General features: G+C 42.1%; 1 protein-coding gene across 1 annotated transcript in view; it reads right to left on the minus strand.

The window, feature by feature from the left end:
- Positions 1-1,794: 1,794 nt before the first annotated feature.
- sf3a3 (splicing factor 3a, subunit 3) overlaps positions 1,795-10,000 on the minus strand; it is a 42,840-nt gene continuing 34,634 nt past the window's right edge. Inside the window, exons 15-17 of the mRNA XM_077736190.1 lie at positions 7,845-7,935; positions 2,099-2,154; positions 1,795-2,015 (exon numbers count right to left, since the gene is read on the minus strand). Of these exons, the coding sequence (XP_077592316.1) occupies positions 1,938-2,015; positions 2,099-2,154; positions 7,845-7,935 (225 nt within the window). The 3' untranslated portion in view covers positions 1,795-1,937. The remainder of the gene's footprint in view (positions 2,016-2,098; positions 2,155-7,844; positions 7,936-10,000) is intronic.

Raw genomic sequence — 10,000 nt, forward strand, 5'->3', positions numbered from 1 at the left:
TGTCTGTGTGTCTGTCTGTCTGCGTGTCTGTCTGTCTGCGTGTCTGTCTGCGTGTCTGTCTGTCTGCGTGTCTGTCTGTCTGTCTGCGTGTCTGTCTGTCTGTCTGCGTGTCTGTCTGTCTGTCTGCGTGTCTGTCTGTCTGCGTGTCTGTCTGTCTGTCTGCGTGTCTGTCTGTCTGTCTGTCTGCGTGTCTGTCTGTCTGCGTGTCTGTCTGTCTGTGTGTCTGTCTGTGTGTCTGTCTGTGTGTGTCTGTCTGCGTGTCTGTCTGTCTGTGTGTCTGTCTGCGTGTCTGTCTGTCTGCGTGGCTGCCTGTCTGCGTGTCTGTCTGTCTGCGTGTCTGCGTGTCTGTCTGTCTGCCTGTCTGCGTGTCTGTCTGTCTGCCTGTCTGCGTGTCTGTCTGTCTGTCTGCCTGTCTGCGTGTCTGTCTGTCTGCCTGTCTGCGTGTCTGTCGGTCTGCCTGTCTGCGTGTCTGTCTGCCTGCGTGTCTGTCTGCCTGCGTGTCTGTCTGCCTGCGTGTCTGTCTGCCTGCGTGTCTGTCTGTCTGCCTGTCTGCGTGTCTGTCTGTCTGCGTGTCTGTCTGTCTGCGTGTCTGTCTGTCTGCGTGTCTGTCTGTCTGCGTGTCTGTCCGTCTGTCTGCGTGTCTGTCCGTCTGTCTGCGTGTCTGTCCGTCTGTCTGCGTGTCTGTCTGCGTGTCTGTCTGTCTGCGTGTCTGTCTGTCTGCGTGTCTGTCTGTCTGCGTGTCTGTCTGTCTGCGTGTCTGTCTGTCTGCGTGTCTGTCTGTCTGCGTGTCTGTCTGTCTGCGTGTCTGTCTGTCTGCGTGTCTGTCTGTCTGCGTGTCTGTCTGTGTGCGTGTCTGTCTGTGTGCGTGTCTGTCTGTGTGCGTGTCTGTCTGTCTGCGTGTCTGTCTGTCTGCGTGTCTGTCTGTCTGTCTGCGTGTCTGTCTGTCTGCGTGTCTGCGTGTCTGTCTGGATGGATGGATGGACGGACGTACGTACGTACGTATGTATGTATGTGCTGACCAAACAGTGCAAGACCACTCTTCACTTTGTTTTCAACTTATATAATCATGCTTACAAGACAGAGCGTCTTTGTTATTGTATTCCATCTCTTATAAGGCTGAGATTGAATAGACTGTCCGAGTGTGCTGTTTGTGACTAGGCTGTCAAATTAGTAAATTCTTTGAATTAGATCAGGTGGCTTTACAAGAATACACACACAAGGAACCTTGAGAAATGAGTTAACATCATTTAAAATGCAGGGTTCCTAGGATAGTAAATATATCAATTTTTGTCTGAGCACAGTGCAAAGATACACTCAGATCTTTTATTATATCTTGAGGCCAATGGTCTTCTAAAAATCTTGGCAACAAAATTCAATATAATTTGTTATGTGGCAAAGCTAGGCTGTCAAAATTTTCTTTTTTGACATCCTTTCAACAGACATGTCTCAACCATCTTGCAGTTGAGCACCAGTGTCTGAACATTGAGAGCCAGGCCCATTCCCTCCACAAAAGCAGTTTACCCAATTGTGCTGCAAATTTACGTCAAAATTCACAACAAAACAAGAAAATGCCAGGGCAAATCAGCAGAAACTGGCTAACAATAATCAGATTTGTACACATTTTCCAAAACCTTACCAAATGATTTTCAATTTTAATGAGAAGCAGTAGGAGCTTCAGATGGTAAGACAAAGACCGCATGAGATGTCACCATTTCTACTGCTTCATGTTAGAACATGCATGTGATTTAACCACTGGAGTAACCGATTAGAGAACCAGTGCAAAAAAAACAAACATTTAAGACTGGACAAGTACTGGTGTTTATTATGATGATTAAAAGTTTCTAAATTACAAATTACTAATAGGTAAATTGGAGAAACCAAACATTTACCCAGGTATAATAACAAAAAAAAGACAAAGAATACATTGGTATAACAATCTACAGTAACCCTTGTCTCTTGAGGTCCTCATATGTTTTTTTGTTGACTACATTTCCACTGGAGTCCTCATACTCTTCCTGGAAAAAAAAAAAACAGTTCAGTATGTATTGTCACATTACCGGTTTAGAGAATTATTATGCAAAATGTTTTCCATTCTTACCTCTGTGTCAGGCTGCCAACGCTCTAAGGCCTTTTGGGACTTCAATTTGGCCCACACTAGTGTTAAAAAAAACATGTATAAGAGTCAGGTTTTTTCTTATTTCATTTTATTATACATTTGCCTGAAACCCTGAAAGAAGCTTGGCCTTGCTATTAAATAACGCTTGGCTCGCCTCTAGTCATGCGCACATTATAATATTCATATTTGCTTCAATGAAGTATAAGTATTGCTCTTGAAAGTCTTGTTTAATCTAAACAAAGAGGAGCCAGAATGCCTTGAAGTGCTCGCACCTAAGTCAAGGCTGACTCAATGACCTGCATTGGGCACCCTCGTCATCTACACCCCACCACGGACACTCCAAGCGGCTTCCTGATGCACGCACCCACACACAGGGCACATGCAAAAGTCAAAATATTTGTGGCAATCAACATTTTGAATTTGAAAAAAGAATAATGAAAGACCTACAAATTTTATACCGTAAGCAAATTCAAACAATTTTCTTAGTTCTATTAAATTTCTCAGTTGCACGCTTGGCCTCTTTGAAAAGAGCTTCTCACTTGAATATTTCTGTTCATTAAAAGCTGCTCAAGCCAGTTGCATGTCCATCTTAACCAAGCGGTACTCTGTCGATTCGCCGAAAGACGTTTGGGCGGCGGACAGCTCGCAGCTCGGAGGTTTGGGCGTCCAAACCTAAGGCCGGCGACCTATCCGGACGCCCAAACCTCCGGGCGGCGAGCTGTCCGGTGCCCAAATGTCTTGCCGGACCGCTCGCAGCTCGGAGGTTTGGGCGTCCGGATAGTTTGCCGACCAGAAGTTTGGGCGTCCAAACCTAAGGTCGGCGAACTATCCGGACGCCCAAACCTCCGGGCGGCGAGCTGTCCGGTGCCCAAATGTCTTTCGGCAATTCGACCGGCCACGTTACCAAGCACATGGCCTCAAGTGTGCTCGGTCTCATTGACATCCTGAAATCTGTCCTGATCTTCCTCACAGCACTGAAAACACACTCACATGTAGCATTGCTGTGGGGAATCAAAAGTATGCCCAGTGCAATCTTTGTTATGTTAGCATATTTTGGGTTTCCAGATCTGTCTTTTATTCTCCTACTTGTCCCCATTGCACATCTCCTCACTCCTGTACTAAAATGTCTCCAAGCTCCTCAACTTACAGGCAGCTGAATTCTTCGTCCAAGGCATCAACCTCATAGTCAGGCTTCATGCATGGGAGTCGATTAAGTACCTTACACTTGTGAAGGAACTTTGACGATGCTGAGATCAGCTACCTCAGCATTTTTGAGCAATTCGTCCTTCATTGGAAATGTTTCTTTTACATATTTTACTGCAGTTTTATAAAACTTTCTCACACTTGTGCAGACAGAGGTCGCTTTTTTCCCAGGCATTTCTTGCTCTTTCATGTACTGACGAACGTTCTCACCAATAAAAGTTCTTCACCGTCTTACTCAAATGGTATACTAATCTTTTCATAATCCACTTTCACTGCCAACCCGTCTTTGTCACGCAAAGCAAGTTTTCATGTTGCAATACTTACAGTACGCAAACAATTCTTGTGTTGATGGCGCCAAACACGGATATATAATCCTGTATTCCGTCTCAAACTTTGGCAGACTACAGTTCTTTGTATTTTTTTTTATGGCAAAATATCAGTATCACAGTTCTCTCGTCCTCGCTTGGAAGTCATGGCAATGGTACGTCTATGCTGCTTAAATAATCCATCGAAACTACATCCACATGACCTAAACGGATGTGACCTAAACGGACGGTCATGGGGATGTAGTTTTGATTTTCCAATCCTAGGGCAGCAAATTTTAACTGTAAAAGTTATTAAAAGCAAAAGTAACATTTCGAAACACAGATGGCGTCAAACATCGCTTGATTTTTTAAAAAAAATTGTAGCTTTCACAGGAAATGCGTTTATTGTAATTTTCTATAAACTGGCTTAGTAAACTACGGATGATTCGTAGTATTTGGTAACTGCATTACATGTTATCATAATGGCCACAAATGCAAATATTTCAGCAGGGCAAGGCACATTTTCACATGCTTTTTAAAAATTTTAAGACATTAATAAATCACTTATAGTTTTCTTTCATTTTTGTGTTTCCTCACATCTTTCATACAAGATTGTGACACTTTGACCAATTTTAAAGGTTTTAGTGGGTAGTTGTGTGAGAAGCGTGGAACGAATTAGAGAATTTACATTAAAAAGTACACCTCTAACTTAATTTTCGAGTTGCGAAAAGTTTTGGAACCAATTAATTTTGGAAGTAGAGATACGACTTAAAGGCGGTCCTGGGTGTGGATGCACAGTTCCTGATAACAGGAGTAACAGCAATATCAAAATCTTACATGTTATGTTGGAAGATGAGCCACTAACAGTATTTTTTGGTTCCACAGTGTTAATAACCGAGTTGTGACTGCTGTTTCTTCTTTTGAACAAAGACATGCCACCTTTCTCTTCTTCCTAACTCCCCATTTTCATCATTTCGACGGGATTCTCAACAATTTTGGGGGTTGAGTGGCTTCCGCGCACAACTCCATCGTCATGTCTGGGAAGCCTAGCTAGCATAGCCAGCTTCATAGCCTCATCTACGTCCGACTGATGAACCCCATCATAATTATGGACAATTTTTTTCGGCCAGAAATTTTTCAGCCTGAAATGATGGTCTTTTCGTTCACATCATTAGTTCTTCAGATCATTTACTGGCTTGTTTTTCCTTCTGAGGAGAGGCGGCCTCAAAATCTTTGACGTGACACACATTTGTTGTGCAGCGTTTTGGGTTATTCCAATGTTGTGTTGCACTAATCATTAAAATATTTGTGGATCTCTAATAAAAATAAAAATCTTGGATATATTTGTTGATCTTGAAAAAAATAAGTGTGAATGGAGGATGTGAGTGAATATTCTGTTGGGAAATCTGTCCCCATCCAAAGCCTAAGTTAAAGCTCAACTTTGGACGGTGGCTGCAAGTACGATAGTGGTAAAGACAACTTCTCCGCAACTGCTTCTCGACCTCTACCACTTGACGACTGCTTGCTTACAAAACTCGTTGCGATAGCACTGCGTCCTGACGTAGATGGTCCTTGTGTGGATGAGCAATGAGATGGTGCTCGCTCTAGTTACACCCCCCCCCCCCCCCCCCGGCTAGGTTGAGACATCATAATTGGAAACAACTAGTGCTAAACCGAGCTTGAGCCAAAAATGGTGCGGCTTGGTGCTGAACGCCTCCAAAACCAACCATGGAACTCATTCTGTACTTCAGAACCGAACAGGCATGCTTCACTCCGCTGACCTCACTTGGACTACTTATTAATTTATTTGCCCCTCTGCTGTTATTTGTGCACTGTGGTGAATGCTTTAAATCTCATTATACTTGTATAATGGTGATAAAAAGCATTCAATTCAATTAAAAAAGGGGCCGCATTGAAGTAAAGAGAGTGAAAGATGAAGTGGTTTTAATGTTATTTTTCCAATACTAATATATATATTTTTTTATTCCTATGTTGTTTTGTCACTTTGTCTTTCAGGCTACCTGACGTGGTTTGCATTGGAACATGCATCTTAATTAATTGCACATTGTCTAACCCTATTTTCGTACAGTGGTACATTGAGATACGAGCTTAATGTGTTCCGGGACTGAGCTTGTGTGTTGATTTACTCATATCTTAAATAAATGTTTCCCATCAAAATGAACTAAATACAAATTAATTTGTTCCCACCCTCTGGAAAAAAACACCCAAAAACAGGATATTACAATGAAAAACCAGTTTGAAATTCACCATCTACTACTAAAGTAACAAATAACTAGTGGTTATGATGTTTAATAATAAAATGAGGGATTATTTTTTACAACGGGTGTTCGTGGATAGTGGAGAGGGAGAGTCACTTGACGGATGCACTCGTAACGTGACATAAACTAGTTATGTTCTCATAATTAGTGATTATGTTTAATAATAAAATGAGGCATTATTTTATACAACGGGGAGTTTGTGGATTGGGGTGAGAGTCTCTTGACGGATGCACTAAGAACTTCTTAACCATCATCTACAAACTGTTAGACTTTGTCCCCACCTCTCTTCCTCCATTACACTGAGCACTGGCTTCCCTCAAGGCTGTGTATTGAGTCCTCTTCTGTACTCCCTGTACACATAAAACTGTACACCAACCCACCAGTCTAACTCCATCATCAAATTTGACGATGACACCACTGTGGTTGGACTCATCTCAGGAGGGGATGAGTCTGCCTACAGAGAAGAGGTCAACAAACGGTGGTGTTTGGTGAACAATCTCACACTGAACACCACGAAAAATAAAGAAATAAGCCTGGACTTTTGCAAACGCAGCACAGATCTGGCCCCACTCATCATAAGTGGAGTATGCGTAGACAGGGTCCAGTCCTTCAAATTCCTGGGGTTCCATGTCATGGACAACTTCTACAGGTCTACCAATACTACAGCAGTGGTGAAGAAGGCCCAGAAATGACTCAATTTCCTGAGGTTACTCAGAAGGACCAATTTGGACACTAAGTTCTGGTAACCTTCTATGGAGCCACTGTGGAGAGCATCCTGGCATTCTGTAGTACAGTGTGGTACGCTGGAAGCACGGCAGCAGACAAAAAGGCCACAGAGAGAGTGATCAACACTGCCCAGATGATTATCGGCTGTTCTATGCCTTCACTGGAAGACATTGCCAGCCCTCGCTACCTCAGCAGAGCTTGGCATACCACCCTGGTCACAACCTGTTCCAGCTGCTGCCCACTGGCAGATGCTACAGGTCTTACAAAGCACGGACGAATAGACTTAAGGACAGTTTTCTTCCCACAGCCATCAGGACTTATGGTAGCACGACACACAATCCCTTCTGTGCAATGACTTTGGGGTCAGGTAACATGAAAGACGTTGGGCGGTGATTTGCCTACTGCTGGCTGATTGAAGCTAAGTGAGGAGGTAAGTAATTCAAGATGGCAGCGCGTACGGGTGCAGCGGCTCTTTGCACTCCAGTTTGGTGTTTTGTTTCCTCCATCTTATCGTTATTTACTAACATCTGCGAGGCAAACTTTTACTACAGTCGCCAGGATTCAATTACTCTCGGGAGGAGATGCGATATATCCATCACAACAGATTACCAACGAACCTACAGTATCCCCGAGGACATCGAGACATCCGGGATCTCGTGGATAGTAATATCCTAGATTAGGCAATATTTTAGTATTTACCTTAACAGGATGTGACTCTTATATATTTCTATATTACTTATTTATGGTCTTTTGCTGGGAAAGCGCACTTTGTGGAGTAGCACCAGCAATTTTGTCATACGCAGCTGTGTATGATGACAATAGGCTTTTGATGATTCAATGATGATGATAAAGCCTATGTCCGAAGAGAACAAAGTGAACAGAGATTCATAAAGCAGCCTGGAGAACTGTCTCAAATGCTCATATCTCAATATTGGTCTCATATCTCAAGGTAAATATTTGCTTGGAATTTTACTCTTATCTCAAATTCCTCGGAAATCGAGGTATTACTGAAGTTGAGTTTTCCATGTTACTTGTTGGTTCCCAGACCTTGAGTGAATAATTTCCAGATGCAACATTATAATGTAATGTACAACCCACAGGAAGAATGTTCTGATGCAACTCTTGATATTTGACTCTTGACATTGTATGAAATAATTTAGAAATTAAAAATGAAAAAAAAAAAACGGAATTCATAGTGTGAGTTCCAAGACTTACAAGAGACAGCATCCTCAATCTGTGTCACGTTAGCGAAGTGGGCCGTGTTGGGGATTCCAAGACAGCGCATACCATGGGCATGCCTCCATTCCTAACAACACATATATAATAGTTAGTAAGAGGTCTTTATACAGCAAAAAAGGAAATTTACCTGTTATATGTATCATACATTAATCATTTGCCCCACTCAAGCGGCAGCTTATTATTATATATATATTGTTATTTTCTGTGTTTTCACAGCTTTTCTATCTTTTTATTACTTTTTAACAGTGGCGGCCCGTCAGAGCCTTCAAAGCCTTCTCTGCTGGCTTAAGAAATATCTGAATAATATATTATATTTTGTCCATCAATACTTAATAAAGAATTCCAAATTTTCTGTTAGTTTCCTTTCATTGCTTTCCCCTGGTTGCACTGCTTCCAGATGTGTGTTTTCATATTGAAGCATTTAACCAATCACATTTCAGCCAATATTTGTTGCCAGGGTCGGAAATCTGCCTCAAGGCCTTCACAATCAGTTTTGCGGACTCTGCTGCATTAAACAAGCGCCGATAAGACTGTTGCTTTAACCAATCAGAATTGAATTTGGTGACACCAAGGCCATTTCACGGGCGGAGGGACATGTCATTGCTTTCACCAACTATGATTGGCTAGTAGGCGGACCAAAGCCTATGACAGGACAGGCTTGACCTTTATCATTAGCTTCGATGGCAATAGAAAAAGAGGAAGAAAGAAATGAGGATGGATATTGTGTGCAATTAAAAAGGATTTTTTAGTGAGTAAAATATGGGTATATTCCTAAATGAAAATCACTAAATGCTGCTAGGAAGTGGATTTTAACCCATTTTAGTGCAATTTTTGCCGTTTCGCCTTTGACGTCCATCAGTCTTTTCCTGGGGAAATCCCCCCGTACGGTTGTAATGTCTGAAGAGCTCCAGTATTTGTATTTAATCAATAAATGCGGCTAGGAAGTGGATTTTACCCCATTTTTGTAGATTGATTATTTTTTGAGTCGCAGCTGTAGCTGCAGTCGAGGTTTTGTAGCCATAAAATAGTTTTTGAGGGTTGGATTGATTCGCTGAAGGCCCTACGAGAAAATGCACGGACCGCCACTGCTTTTTGATATTTCTTAATACTTTATTCTATACTTTAATGTTTTTACGACTTTTACGACTCGACTCCAGGCAGAGTCACTCTTTGTTTTATTAGTTTAGTTTCTTTCTGTTGGTTCTGGACGTTTTTTGGAACCTATTTAGCCTGGCCTCCTCTGTCCTACACAGCAACAACTTTTAAGGAGAAATAAAAACCTCTTCATGTTCATCGTTTTGCAGTTACGAACATGTCCTTATCCTACTTCTGATACTATGATGTTGATTATTTTAAGGTGGTTTTAGGCTGACCAGTAAAACAATGATTTAGGGGAGCAATAATTCGATCTATTTGCAATGTAATGCTGATTAATGAATGTTGTTTAATGTCGGCTTTTCTCCAATGAATGCAGGTGATAAACACATGGCCTTCATGTAGTCGTAGCACCTCTGGTCAGTTTGTTGTGCGGTCCATTGAATAATCTGCCAGTATTGAATAGACCAAATTCCACAGAAAAGCTTAGAAAAGTCAGTGTGAGGTTAACTCATTTTGCCATTGCAACAATAGGCGTCCAATCCATTTTCACTGTTCGATTGGCAGTTAAAGAGCCCATTCATTTACTGCAACTTCAACCAGAGGTTCCACTTAAAATGGATTGGTCGTCTGGCAACTGCATTTGAACTGCACTTGAGTTTGAGTTAGATTTATTGGATCTATACAAATTAACTAACATATACATGTAAATATCTAAGATTATAGCCACAGGTTTATTCCCATTGTGAAATTAATTGCCCTGCTTTAATATTAACCTCTATTCAAACTACATTCTTAGACCACAAAGTCTTGAGAGCGAGCGAATCCGGCGACGAATTGTCCGTGGACCAAACGTCCGTTTGACGAACTGTCCGACGACCAAACGTCCGTTCGAGGATACGTCCGGGGACAAAGTGTCTGTCGACCAAGTGTCCGTCGACGAAACGTCCAGTAAGGGGATTGTATTCTTGAGACCGGCGATGTGACATGCAACAACAGGGGAAAGAAGCTTGCGAAGGAATGGGTAGCGGCATTTT

Source organism: Stigmatopora nigra, chromosome 16 (genome assembly GCF_051989575.1).
Source record: "Stigmatopora nigra isolate UIUO_SnigA chromosome 16, RoL_Snig_1.1, whole genome shotgun sequence".
Classification (NCBI taxonomy): Eukaryota; Metazoa; Chordata; class Actinopteri; order Syngnathiformes; family Syngnathidae; genus Stigmatopora; species Stigmatopora nigra.